Genomic DNA, 12,081 nt, shown 5'->3' with positions numbered 1-12,081 from the left:
GTTCAAAGGCCTGTTCCAAAGGACTGGAGGAGCCCTGTTTCCAATGAAGGAACTATATGGGAGAGAGGCCAATGCAAAAAACCTTATGAATGTTTCCCACACTCTTCTCATAGTGGGATCAAATCCAAAGCATAAATATATTGTAATTTCAAAATATATTTAAGTGCAGAACAACTGAAACTAAAGAAAATAAAAGAGATAAAAGAAATAAAAAGGCAAAATAGTCCAAAGTAGCAAATATCAGAACTGACTTAACTGGCTAATGCATCAAACTCCAGTAACTCAGTTCCCTACCAGTGTAAACACAACCAACAAACACAAACCAATACTTCTTACAAAATGAAGAGGTTTTTTTTCACATTTTCCTTCAGAAATATCTTTAGCTTTCTACAAAAAGATGCCACAAAAATATTATGGAGCATTTCACAATGGTATACCTTTAAGGGAGAAGAAAAGCTTTTCTGTGTATATTCACTTTCTGAGTCTATGAACATTCACTCAGTAAGTTCTACACTGCTTATTTCTTTTGGGTAAACCCTTTTTCCCTATGGATGTGGTAGGAAACTCAAAAGAAGGTCATCAGTGCTGTGATGCTTTCCACAAGTTTTTGCATTATTGCAATAATTAATTTAAATAATGCTCACTGTTTAAATACCAAAATGCATGTTGTTCCCTAAGAACTTTATATAATGAGGGTGAAACAAACTGGAAAGAGCCAAAGTCAAATGCCTCTCTCTGGGCAGTTCTGTTTACTAAAAAAATGGTATGAGGAGTAACAAGAGACCATATCCAATTCCTTCCCAAATGACTGTAGCCTGAAATTGAAATTAAAAAAAAAAATTTCTAATTGTAGTTGGGACTTATTTCCTTACTGTTGTTTTAAATGAAACTAGAATAACAATGAGCTTGTCTCACAAAACTTTTGAAAAAGGATAGGTCTCTCTAAAGTAGCATTATGCCCTTTAGAAAAAGAAAGATATAGGCACAGTTTACTTGTGACTTGATAAAAATAAACGTTCACTATGTTGTAAAATACTGAGTAAAATACAGAGAATTAGACATGTGGAATGTGAAATTTGATTGTGGTGTCTAATAAGCAACTTTAGGGATATAAAGTGATCATTTAAAAGTTTTTCAAATATTTAATTTTAATCTTGCATTCTAATCAGTGCTATACACTGACAAAATAGATATTTTTCTGATATTTGACAAATAGCTGATACCCTTTATAATACAATGCCTGACTTTGTATCTGTGATAGATTATTTTGCTTCCTGGTTTTGTCTGACCGGACAGTACTGCAAACTCTTAGAAGCGTCTAGATTCATGTTACGTGCAAATGCACAGTACTATTAATTGGGTCCCTTACAGTTCAAGGTTGAAGTAATAGATTCATACAATCAAGTATTCTATCAAGTCACAATCATAAAACCATGCATAAAACAAACAGGCCATGGGAATGCCTTCATTCTGGTCAAGGATATAAGGGTTAAATCCTTTGTATTTGTAAAATGATTAGGAAAACCTACTGGAAGCATGATCAACCCAAGGCCGCCACCACAGCTTTTTTTTGCCCTTGGCTTTCTCTTTGTCTGCTTCTCCTAAAATAAAATATGGCCATATATTAATTTTACAGAATGAGAGACATGTTTCTTACACTTTGTTTAATCACTTGTTATCTTTCTTAATAGATCTAAACTGCAAAATCATGTCAGATGCTAGGTCTTCTAAACATATTCAGAAAAAAATACCTGTGTATTAAGAGTTAGCACAAAATGCTAACCCACTAACAATAATTAAAATAGTATTTCAGTACAAATATAGTATAAAAGTTTACAGTGTTGATTTTTAAATATTTAGACTTAAATGTTATACTTATCTGCAATTTCAAAAATACCTCCTTTAAAACCTGGCATATTTTGACGTGTATTTTAAAGAAATTATTAGCATTCAGACATTTGTTACATACTCAAGGTTTTCACGGATTTTCCATGAAAGTGATTAAAAAAAATCAAACAAGAAGAGGTTACAGTCACCAGTTATATTTCGTCACTTGTTATAATTTTATTGTCTACCCAGCATTCATTTGTAAATGCCATAAAAATATTTGGAAATTTAATTTAATCAGTGATTAATGGAAATTGATATCTGGAGAATATAACATCAGTTGTTGCAAGCTGCAAAAACCATGTTATGACTTGTTCATTCCATGAAAAATAAACATACATGCCCCCTCAAAACCCTCCCCCAATTATTTTTAATCCAGTGACTTTCATCCTAAATCAGATACCCTTGAAAACTACGGTACTTCAGGATGACTTTATCTATTTTAGTGTCAAGAATATTTTATCTATTATGGTACTTTGAATAATATTTAAAAATGCATGGATTTCAATGGTTTAAAAAAATTTACAGCAGCCAAGAACAGGTGCCTGGGAAAATGTAAATCTCTGTCTGTTGTAGTGTTTCAAACAGCCATTTCCCAAACAAATCTCTGTTATTCAGCTCCTTGTTGAAAACAAAAAGCATGTCTGTTTACATCAAAGAAATCATTTTCTCAAAAGCTTCCTGTAGTACAAAAACCAGATACTTGTTTAGTTGAATCAAGCTACATGGTGAGATTCCACTAACAATACTTGTTGAGTCAGTGTTTTATTATGATTGTACAGTGCACTTTCTTACTTGAGCAACACGCAATAAACACTAGCCCTACTGAGTTCTTATCACTGAGCTCTGACTTCTAATACATTGATGACACAGTAACAATTAGGGGTACCTTCATCATCTTCTTCAGAAACTTTTTGAATGTCTTGTCCCTCTATTGATTCTTGATTCATACTCAGCATTCTTTCTTTACCCTTTTTATATTTCTGTTGCCTGGCTTTGATGCGGTCCATCCTAGCAAAGAGAATAACACTGTCATATGCTGTTCTTGACTTTTTTGGAACCACAAGGAAGCATAGCTTTTTAGCTTTTACATGCATGTACACTCATATATATATATACACAACCACATGTGTATACATCCTTATAAACACATAGACCAGGACTACACTGGAAGTCCAGAGCCTCACTTGTGAGACTGGCTGAGGCTGCGGGCTATGCAGATGGAGCACTCAGTCAGCCTGGAGACTGGGAACTGCCTTGTAACATTTAACTTCTGCAGCTGGTGTACTCCACATGGATGTTTTACTCAAGGATAAAATATTGACCATAAGTTTTGGCCTACTGTTAGTTCAAGAAATTGAAAACTTCATGATTATACGAAGTGAGGTCTCAGCTATGCCATACAGGCTTAGTTTTGTGTTTTGGGCCATGTGGAACTAGCTGCTCCAGGTGGAGCTCTGTTGAAGGGAACCTAGATCCTAAAGAATTGCTTCTGAAGTTTGCCCCCACTCAGCAGGTATGCATCTAGCTCTGCAGCCTGACAAAGGTGTCACATATTTCCTCCTATGCACCAAAGGTTCTGCAGAAGTGAAAGAACTCCAGTTTTGTCCAGTTGTAACAATGGCATACAAAGGCTGGGGGAAGTAGGTATGTTGACTCTTCTTGTGGACTTATAGAACAATCTGGTTTCCAGTAAGGGGTTGATCAAAAGTCCAGTGAAGTCAACAATAATTTTTTGGTAGGCCCCTAAGTTTTTGTATCAGACTCTTGAATACCCACATTTTATAGAACAACAATAATAAGAAGAAATTACATCTTAAATGACCAGTTTAGAATTGATAGGATTAAAAACTGTAGTGACCTAAATGTGTCATAGTTTTATCATTATACTTTTCATGTGATAAATCTGGCCATTTGTAAGATACAAAGTTATATTCCAACTCTACAGCTACCGTATATATTCATCTGGACATTTTTATTATATTCCAATGAAAGGACAGATTCCTTGTCCTAGTGTTGAAGTACCACTAGAGTTTCTCTCAGTCAATCAAGCTGACTTAGTTGTTCTACATTCCCTGCTGTGTTGACAGTTTTTTGCATCCTATCTACCCTAAACAGTATGAAGTATTGATGTGCATTACTGAATACAATAAAACAAGCTCACATTGACTTTGCTTTTGTTGAAGTCTGACATACCTGAAACTTAAAGTCATGATTTTTTGATACTATTTATGTTGTTGTTATTATTATAAAGTAATATCAGCACCTTGACCTTAAACATGTCTTTGCAGAATTAACAAACCATGATGAATTCCAGGACAGGCATATCTTTCTTGGCTGTTCATACAAGCTGCAGTTCATACAAGTGCAGAGCAGAACCATCCATAGCACATATGCCTCATGGAAAAGATTTATGTGGGAAGAGTGGCCAGAGAGGGAAGTTTTGTAATTACCTCAATTAGGCAGGTGTGGAGGAGACTGTTGGGAACAGGTCAAGGGAAGGGCAACTGAGGCTTTGACAGCTGAGGAGGAAACAGTTAGGGCTTCTGGCACTTGGGGAGGCACTGAAGGCAGTTGGGGATTAAGAAAAAAAGCACATTAGCTGGATGTAACAGAAACTGAGTGACTGGGTTATCTTTATAAAGAAAAAGGTTCTTCAGATGAGTTGGGCTGGAAAAAGCAATTCAGTCAAGGTCATAGAAAAGAGTAATCCTCAATGAGAAAAGAGAATTACAAACAAAACAAAGAATTCCAGTATAATAAGTGCTACTATGAATAAAGACATCCAGAATGAAAAACCTGAAATTCATATGAGTTTTGCCATTGATTTCAGTGGTGCCAGGATTTCACTCAGTGCTTTCAGTTCACAGTGAATTTTTGGTTCACAAATCAGCTGTGAATCTGAGCTTCTCCAACTAACCCCTACTGCTGAATTTTTTGGGTTTTATCCTGTCCCTTGCATCTCATTTGCTAGCCTGTTCAACCAGTGCCTCTGGCAAAACTTGGCCAGAGTTGGCCAAAACATGAACTTTCCTGCTTATAGCCTGGTTACCCCTTCATTAGTATCATAAAGGGATTTTTCATTTGAGTATTTATCCCTTTCCTAATTTTCTGGGAGATGGGAAGAGACAGAACAAGGCAGTGATTAGCCAAAAAAACAAACAAAAAAAGAAAGAAAATGCGGGGCACACTATTTCCCTCTTGTTGTATATTACTTGAACTTGTATCACACAACATAGAAAAATGCAAAGCAAAAGAAAACAATGCATCTTATACAGAAAAAACACAATTTTAAAACCTAGACAGTCTCTTAAAGATACAGTTCATGCTGTCATATTAGCTAAAATTATGAACTCTGAAACAGCCAAAAATGTTAGTATGTAAGTTTTCTTCATTACATATACAAGTTAAAAAAATGTAGCAACGAGTAGAGAGATTTACACTTGCTATCTTTATTTATAGAAAACAGCTATTTATAGCAGAGATTTCTGGCTTTCTGCAGATTTAGGAAGTCAATACTGCCTTGGCTTATATTTGGTTCATATTCATAAGGTTCACTAACTACATAATCATTATGACTAAACACAGGTGACTAGCAGGCGGGGTATGGGGGGGCACATGCCTCCCCTGAGATTGGCCCCCGACTCTGTGCCAATGGGGCAGTTTTTTTTGCTGTGCAGGCCTCTGGGGGGTGTGTGTGGGGGGGGTGGGGCACCAAGCTGTGGCACAGAAGTATAGGAGTGGATATAGGGCTTTTGGCCCTCCAGTGGACCTGCACACAAATTGTGCCTCCCCAGACTCAGGAGGCACCAGTCACCCCTGTGCGGAAAGGGATAATTTTACATGAATGCTTAAATTCTGGAGCACAATTCCATAGCTGCGGATGGATTCTGCAGCTGCAGAGTAATGCAATAAAAAGATCTCTTAGCATCAAATATATTATTTCTATAATCATGAACTCATTTTTTGGAAACACGCCAACATGAAAACACTTGAAACAACACACAGGGATGTAGACAAAAGTAGGAAAAAGTAATCTAGAGCAGTGTTTTTCAGCCCATGGCCCATGGTCCACTGGTGGTCCATAGATGTAGCATATGTTGCTGAAGGCTGGACAGAGGAAGGTAGTCAGCTGAGTGTGGGCAGTCTTGTGTCAGTATGCCATGCTCAAAGTACTCTGTTCTGAATGGGAAGCAGTGTAGTTGTCCTTGTGCATCACTGATGGCAGGCTAGTTGTGCCAGATGCAATGACACATGAACAGAACTGTATAGCTTCCAGTTTGGGAGGTACAGTACAAAAAGATATTTAAGATATACCTGAATGGCACATTTTATGCTAAACTAAGATACTCTACCACACTACTTCCAGTTCTGATTATGCTACTGCCAGTTCTGGAGGTCATATGGACAACTTTGCAGTTCTTATGGTGGGTTAAAGGGATCTAGAAAGCTTGAGAATCAGTGTTCTAGAGAGTTAGACAAATGCAAACGAAATATCACTGGTCAGTGAAATATTAAGAAGAAAAGAGAAAGAGATTCCATACTGTCTCTTCAGTTGGTCCATTGATTTTTTCTCTTCTTCAATTCTGGCCTTGACAGCTTTGACAATTGTGGCCTGGAAAAGTTCAGCACCTCTACAGAAGAAATGAGGGAAACATAATGTTATTATATGTTCCAGTTAAGCAAGAAAAAATGCAGAGAGGTTTACTTCATAAAATGCTTACATGTACATACATCTGTGACAAAAATCACTACCACAAGGTCAGTAAAGAAATGAGAAGCAATCACAGAATAGCAAGTAATTTGTTTTCTGGCAATCATTACGTGAGTGTAGGATGCATAGTTACTGCAGTCATTATTCAGGGACTTGAATTCAAAGACCTCAAGGACTCAAACTCAAAATGAGCTCAAAGCCTCAGTAAGAATTTCCTGCACAATAATATTGAGCCAAGGGGCCAGCTATTAAGTTCAGCTCTTCTTGCCATAATACAGGAGTGGGCAATTATTTCAGGTGGAAGGCTGCTTAATGAGGTTTGGTGAGATTTTGAGGGCTGCAAAGGTAGCCCCACCCCTTGACAGTTGCCCTGGCCCGAGTTAAATATCTTGGGACTGGAAGTCCTGCTCCTAACCCCTGACCTTTACCACCAGAAGTCTCTCACCTTGGCCACCTAAAATACTCTTGGGAGGGGGTGGAGGATTGCCAGTTTACAGCCAGAAAAAGCCCAAATCATACACTAAAAATCAAACACCTATTGTAACATATTTTAATTTTCTTATAAAAAATATATTTGTCATGATTTATGTTTGCATTCTGTATGTAGAGGTGATTGCATAATAATGCAAACATATTTTTTTAGTTCTGTATACTGTGTGGGGAAGGGTTGGGGATGGGTGTGGGTGTACAGAGGGGTGTGGGGTTGTGTGTGTGTCCATGCTGGGGTGTGGAGATGTATGTGTGTGGGAGTTTGTGAGGGGTTGTGGCTGTGTGGGGGGGGCATAGGTTATATGTGGGGGGGTTGTGAGGGCATGATGTAGGCATTTGTGGGGTGTGACAGAGGGTGAAAGTTATGTGGACATCCCCAAACTCCCCCCATGGCACAGCAGCAGGTGGGGGAACTTGGGATGCTCGTGTCTAGTTCAGGCACTGCTGCCTGGTGGTGTGTGACTCTAGCCAGTGCTGGACATTTCAGTGAGATGAGCAGCTTGGCTGGGCTGCTTCTATCACTGGCACTCTCTGCCATGCACACCCAGCCCCCACATTTGCAAGCCACAGGAGGGAAGCCCCACATACTGGAGCCAGCTGCCTTCAGTGCTCCCTGCTGCACAGGTCCCAGGACTCTGCAGGGGAGCAGGGGCTGGTGTTTGCCTCCACTTCTAGCAGAGTCCTGGGACCTGTGTGGCAGGGAGCAGTGAAGGCAGCCAGCTCCAGCAAATGGGGCTTCCCTCCAGTGGCATGCAAGTGTTGTGGCTGCACATGCACAGCGGGGTGTGCTGGAGATAGAGGCAATCAGCTGGGCTGTGCCCCTTGCTGTGATGTGCAGTGCTGGCCAGGTGCACGACTGGGCTCCAGCACCTGCATGGACACGAGCATCCTGAGCACCTGTACCTTCTGCTGCTGCTGCCGCCTGTGGAGGCTGCACACCAAAGGGGGAATGTGGGGGGAATTCCCACACCCCCCACACTCCCTCACACCCACATCCTACCCACCCAAGCTCCATGCTTCTGCTGTTCCCCTGAGCATGGGCTCTGTGCTGCTGCCAGCCTCAGCCCCACAATCCGTGCTCCTGCCCAGCTGCAGCTCCTTCCCCACCTCCATCCCCACCACTTCCCTACCTGGTGTCTGGCGTGAGTAGGATGCTGGGAAAGCTAAGGGGCCCTGGTAGGGTTGGGGGATGCTGTGGGTGGGGAGTGAGGGGCACTGGCAGGGCTATGGGACTGTGGGCCAGGAGTGAGGGGCACTGGAAGGGCCAGGGGATAGTGGGTCATAGGTAAGGGGCAATGGCAGGGCCAGGAGGCTGTGAGTGGGGAGTGAGGGGCACCAGCAGGGCTGGGGGGCTGAGGGGCAGGAGTCAGAGACCCTGGCAGGGGCAGGTGGTTGTGGGTTTGGAGTTAGGTGCACCATCAGGGCTAGAGACCTATGGGTTGGAAGTGAGGGGCAATGGCATGGATAGGGCACTGGCATATCAAGGTTGCTCAGCACCACAAAGCAGTGGTGGGGGACAGCCACAGCCCGAATCATGTCCTGGTGAGCCAAGGGGGTAGGGGGAACTCTGATTTTCCATGATAAAAAACCCCAAATCAAATGCCAAAATTTATAGGTTTTTAGAATTTATTTTACTTTAATTCCCCTCCCCCCTCAACAAAGGCGGAACCACCCGCAGGCAGTGGGTCAGGTCCTACGAAGAGAGGCTAAAGGGCCTGAATCTATTCAGCCTCCACAAGAGAAGGCTGAGAGGGGATCTGGTGGCCTTTTACAAATGCACTGGAGGGGAGGACCAGCAGAAATTGGGGGAGGCTCTGTTCCCTCAGCGCCACTAGGGGTTACTAGGAATAATGGCCACAAATTGTTAGAGAGAAGGTTCAGGCTGGGCATCAGCAGGCATTACTTTATGGTTAGGGCTGCCAGGCTCTGGAATGGACTCCCAAGGGAGGTGGTCCTCTCTCCTACCTTGGGGGTCTTCAAAAGGAGGCTGGATAGATATTTGGCTGGGGTGTTATGACCCCAGCACTTGTTGGTGCCTGGGGCAGGGGGTCAGAACTGATGATCTGTTTAGGTCCCTTCTGACCCTAAGCACTATGATACATGACTGAAAATCTGAAAAAATAATGCTTCACAGTAGAACTCGGTCCAGAACTGGCTGAGATTGCATGGAAAAAGTTAAAGGGCACAGAGGTAGTTGCAGAGCCACATATAAGCTTCTTTTAACATATTCAGTGAAACTCACTCCTGCACAAATAATAGAATCATAGAAAATTAGGAGGTCATCTAGGCTAGGGACAGAAGGTATATATACATTGGTATAAGTGATAAGAAAACAGTTCAGATCTGTAACATAACAGAAGTTCAGTGCACATAAACCATTTTCAAAATGGCCAAAACTGATTTAAGATAAACCTGGATGGATGTAGTATCAGACTTAACTGATATAAGTTAAATCGGTTTATTGAACTCCTATCCCAGATCACCTCTAAATTCAAGGTAACTCTCAGTCCCCCCATATCCTAGAATACTTTGCACCTCTCCCTCAAGCCCTCCCCATCACAGGGTGGGTGAGCTATGCTTGGCCCAAGCTGCTCTAGCCAAGCAGGGAGGCATGCTCTAGCGACCCCCTGGCTTCTGGCCTGGGCCATGCAGGCATGTGGCTGCATTTCTGAAATTAAAATGAGTTTTGGTTCATTTGCTTATGAGTTCTATTTATGCCATTTAGACTAACCTGCAAAGATTTAATTGATTCAGCCTTAGACTTTTTGACTGTATTTAGCCCTAGTCCAACCTGCTGTTCAAAGCAGGACCATCTCCAACTATATCATCTGAGTCAAGGCTTTGTCTAACTAGGTCCTGAAAACCTCCAAGGATGGAGATTCTACAACCTCTCTGGGTAACCTCTTCCAGTGTTTTACCTCCCTCCTCATGAGGTTTTTTCCTAAGAGAGAGATAATCTCATAGGCTTCAGTCTCATAGGACATACACCTTTTTGTTGGTCATCTCTGAGAGGGCAAATTATATCTAGCCCAATCAGCCAAATAGAATTCCACTTTTAAAGGAAGAAATCCCTTAAAGATTTCCTTTCAGTAGATGTGAGCCAATTCTGCCCACACAAACACAAAAATGTGTTTTGTACATGCATTTCTCTGAAAAGAATTTGGCTTGTTACATCTAAACCAAAGTTGACACAAGAAAATTACAAGTGTGTGCTCAAGTCCAAGAGCATAAGGTAATAATACTCTGTCACCCTTGAATTGTTTCTTTCTCCACAGAACACTTCAGTAATTGTGATCTCTAAGGACAGCTTGAGTCCCCGCCATTTTAAACAGGAAGGGTGACTAACAGGCTGTTTTCCTTCAAAAGTTTACAGCTTTTGAATTCATGCTCCAATGTGTTGAAATGGAGAACAAGCTGAATGCCACATCAAGGTTGTAGGGATCCTTATGAATACAGGTGCACCAATACATTGGTCCCATATTGGATTGGCACCAACATAGGGAAAATTGACAGCATCAGAAAACAGCTTTTTTTTTTGCTGGATGTGGCTCATAATGTGGCCAATAAATGCCCTGTGCACAAGCACAGCTGCAGCATGCATGTGGCCAGGAGTGCAGCCTGGCAGCTTGGAGAGCAGAATCTGGCTGGTAAGTCTGTTGTGGGGGAAGGGTGGGAGGAAGGAAAGAGCATGGGGGGGGCAGATTGAGGCCCCTGTCATAAGGAAGGGATTGGGGCTGGAGCAGGGGCAGGAGCCTGTGCAGCATAGCCAGGGCACGGAGGGGCATGGAACGGAGCCAAAAGCAGCTTGTCCAGGGGACATGGGGGGAGGGGGCAACTCCTGCCCTCCACGCACCCCAGGAGGGCATGGGTATTTGTGCCCCTGGATCCATGCACAGGGAAAGGGTGGGCTGCCGCTGTGGGCTGGGGTCAGGCCAGGCTGTGCTTGGGACGGGGGTTGGTCATGGGGGGGCTATGGTGAATTTTGGGGTGGCTGTAGCCCCCCCATATCCCTCTGCCAGGGCCGCTGCTGCCCAGCTTGAGTGCAGCCTGGCCCAGCACCTAGCCAGGAAGAGTCCAGTGCAGCCCCTGGCTCCAGCCCACAGTGGCAGCCCACCCTCACCTTGCACACAGACCCAAGGGCACCCCCCCATGACCTCCCGAGATGCGTGCAGTGGTGGGAGCTGCCCTCACTGTACCTCCTGGATGAGCCCCTTGCAGCTCTGTGCTGCACCCCGCTTCACCCTTGCTGTGTGCTGCCCCTGCCTCACTCCCTCTCTCATTGCGAGGCCCTCAGTCGCCCCCCCATGCCCCTCACCCCTTCCCCCATACCAGACTTACCAGCCTGATGCTGGTCTCCAAGCTGCCTGCTTGTGTATCAGAATCAGACTGGTATTGGCTGATATGGCTCATTAAAAATCGGCCATCAGTATCAGCCTAAAAAGTCTCTATCAACGCACCCCTACTTTATGAAGAATAGGAGGTGCGTACAGGGAGTCCCTGGATTTACAACACAACGGGTTCCTGAAAACCATGTCTTAAGTCGAAACGTTGTAACTCAGAACCAATTTTCCCATAGGAAACAATGTTATAAATGGGGGATTGTTCCTGAACCAAGGCCCAATACCCTATTTTCACCAAAAAATAACCCAGAATTTTGTACTCAATCAATTATAGATGAGTAACATAGCTACATTAAAGTATTTATATTGTAAATAGCAATCATATTGATTTTGGAAGGACTTCTCTGAGGTGACTTTGCTGGACTTTTTGAAGGGCTCTTCTCAGGAGTATTGGCTGCAGGTTTTTCTGGAGTCTTGTCTGCTTTTTTAAAGAAAGTGTCCAAGAAAGTTTGGACAGATGTTCTCCAGGGAGATGATCAACGCAGCAAACTTGTTCGCTGGGATGGCGTCAGATCAAGCTTTGTGAAGTCGAAACTGGCATTGTAAAGTTGAAACACGGTGTCAATTTATAAACGCTGCAAGTGCAAAACG

The 12,081-nt window shown here is 42.7% G+C and overlaps 1 protein-coding gene across 3 annotated transcripts in view; it reads right to left on the bottom strand.

Annotated features, from left to right (window-relative positions):
• Positions 1-12,081, bottom strand: part of PIEZO2 (piezo type mechanosensitive ion channel component 2) — a 655,640-nt gene that overhangs the window by 82,766 nt on the left and 560,793 nt on the right. For all 3 annotated transcript variants that reach the window (XM_019525255.1, XM_019525272.1, XM_019525264.1), the window contains 3 exons: positions 6,432-6,521; positions 2,777-2,898; positions 1,530-1,601 (listed from right to left, as the gene is read on the bottom strand). In XM_019525255.1, the coding sequence (XP_019380800.1) occupies positions 1,530-1,601; positions 2,777-2,898; positions 6,432-6,521 (284 nt within the window). The remainder of the gene's footprint in view (positions 1-1,529; positions 1,602-2,776; positions 2,899-6,431; positions 6,522-12,081) is intronic.

This window comes from Gavialis gangeticus, unplaced genomic scaffold (genome assembly GCF_001723915.1).
Source record: "Gavialis gangeticus isolate Ggan-Ray unplaced genomic scaffold, GavGan_comp1, whole genome shotgun sequence".
Classification (NCBI taxonomy): Eukaryota; Metazoa; Chordata; order Crocodylia; family Gavialidae; genus Gavialis; species Gavialis gangeticus.
Note: the sequence above shows the minus strand (reverse complement) of the source record. Positions and strands in the feature narration are given on the sequence as shown.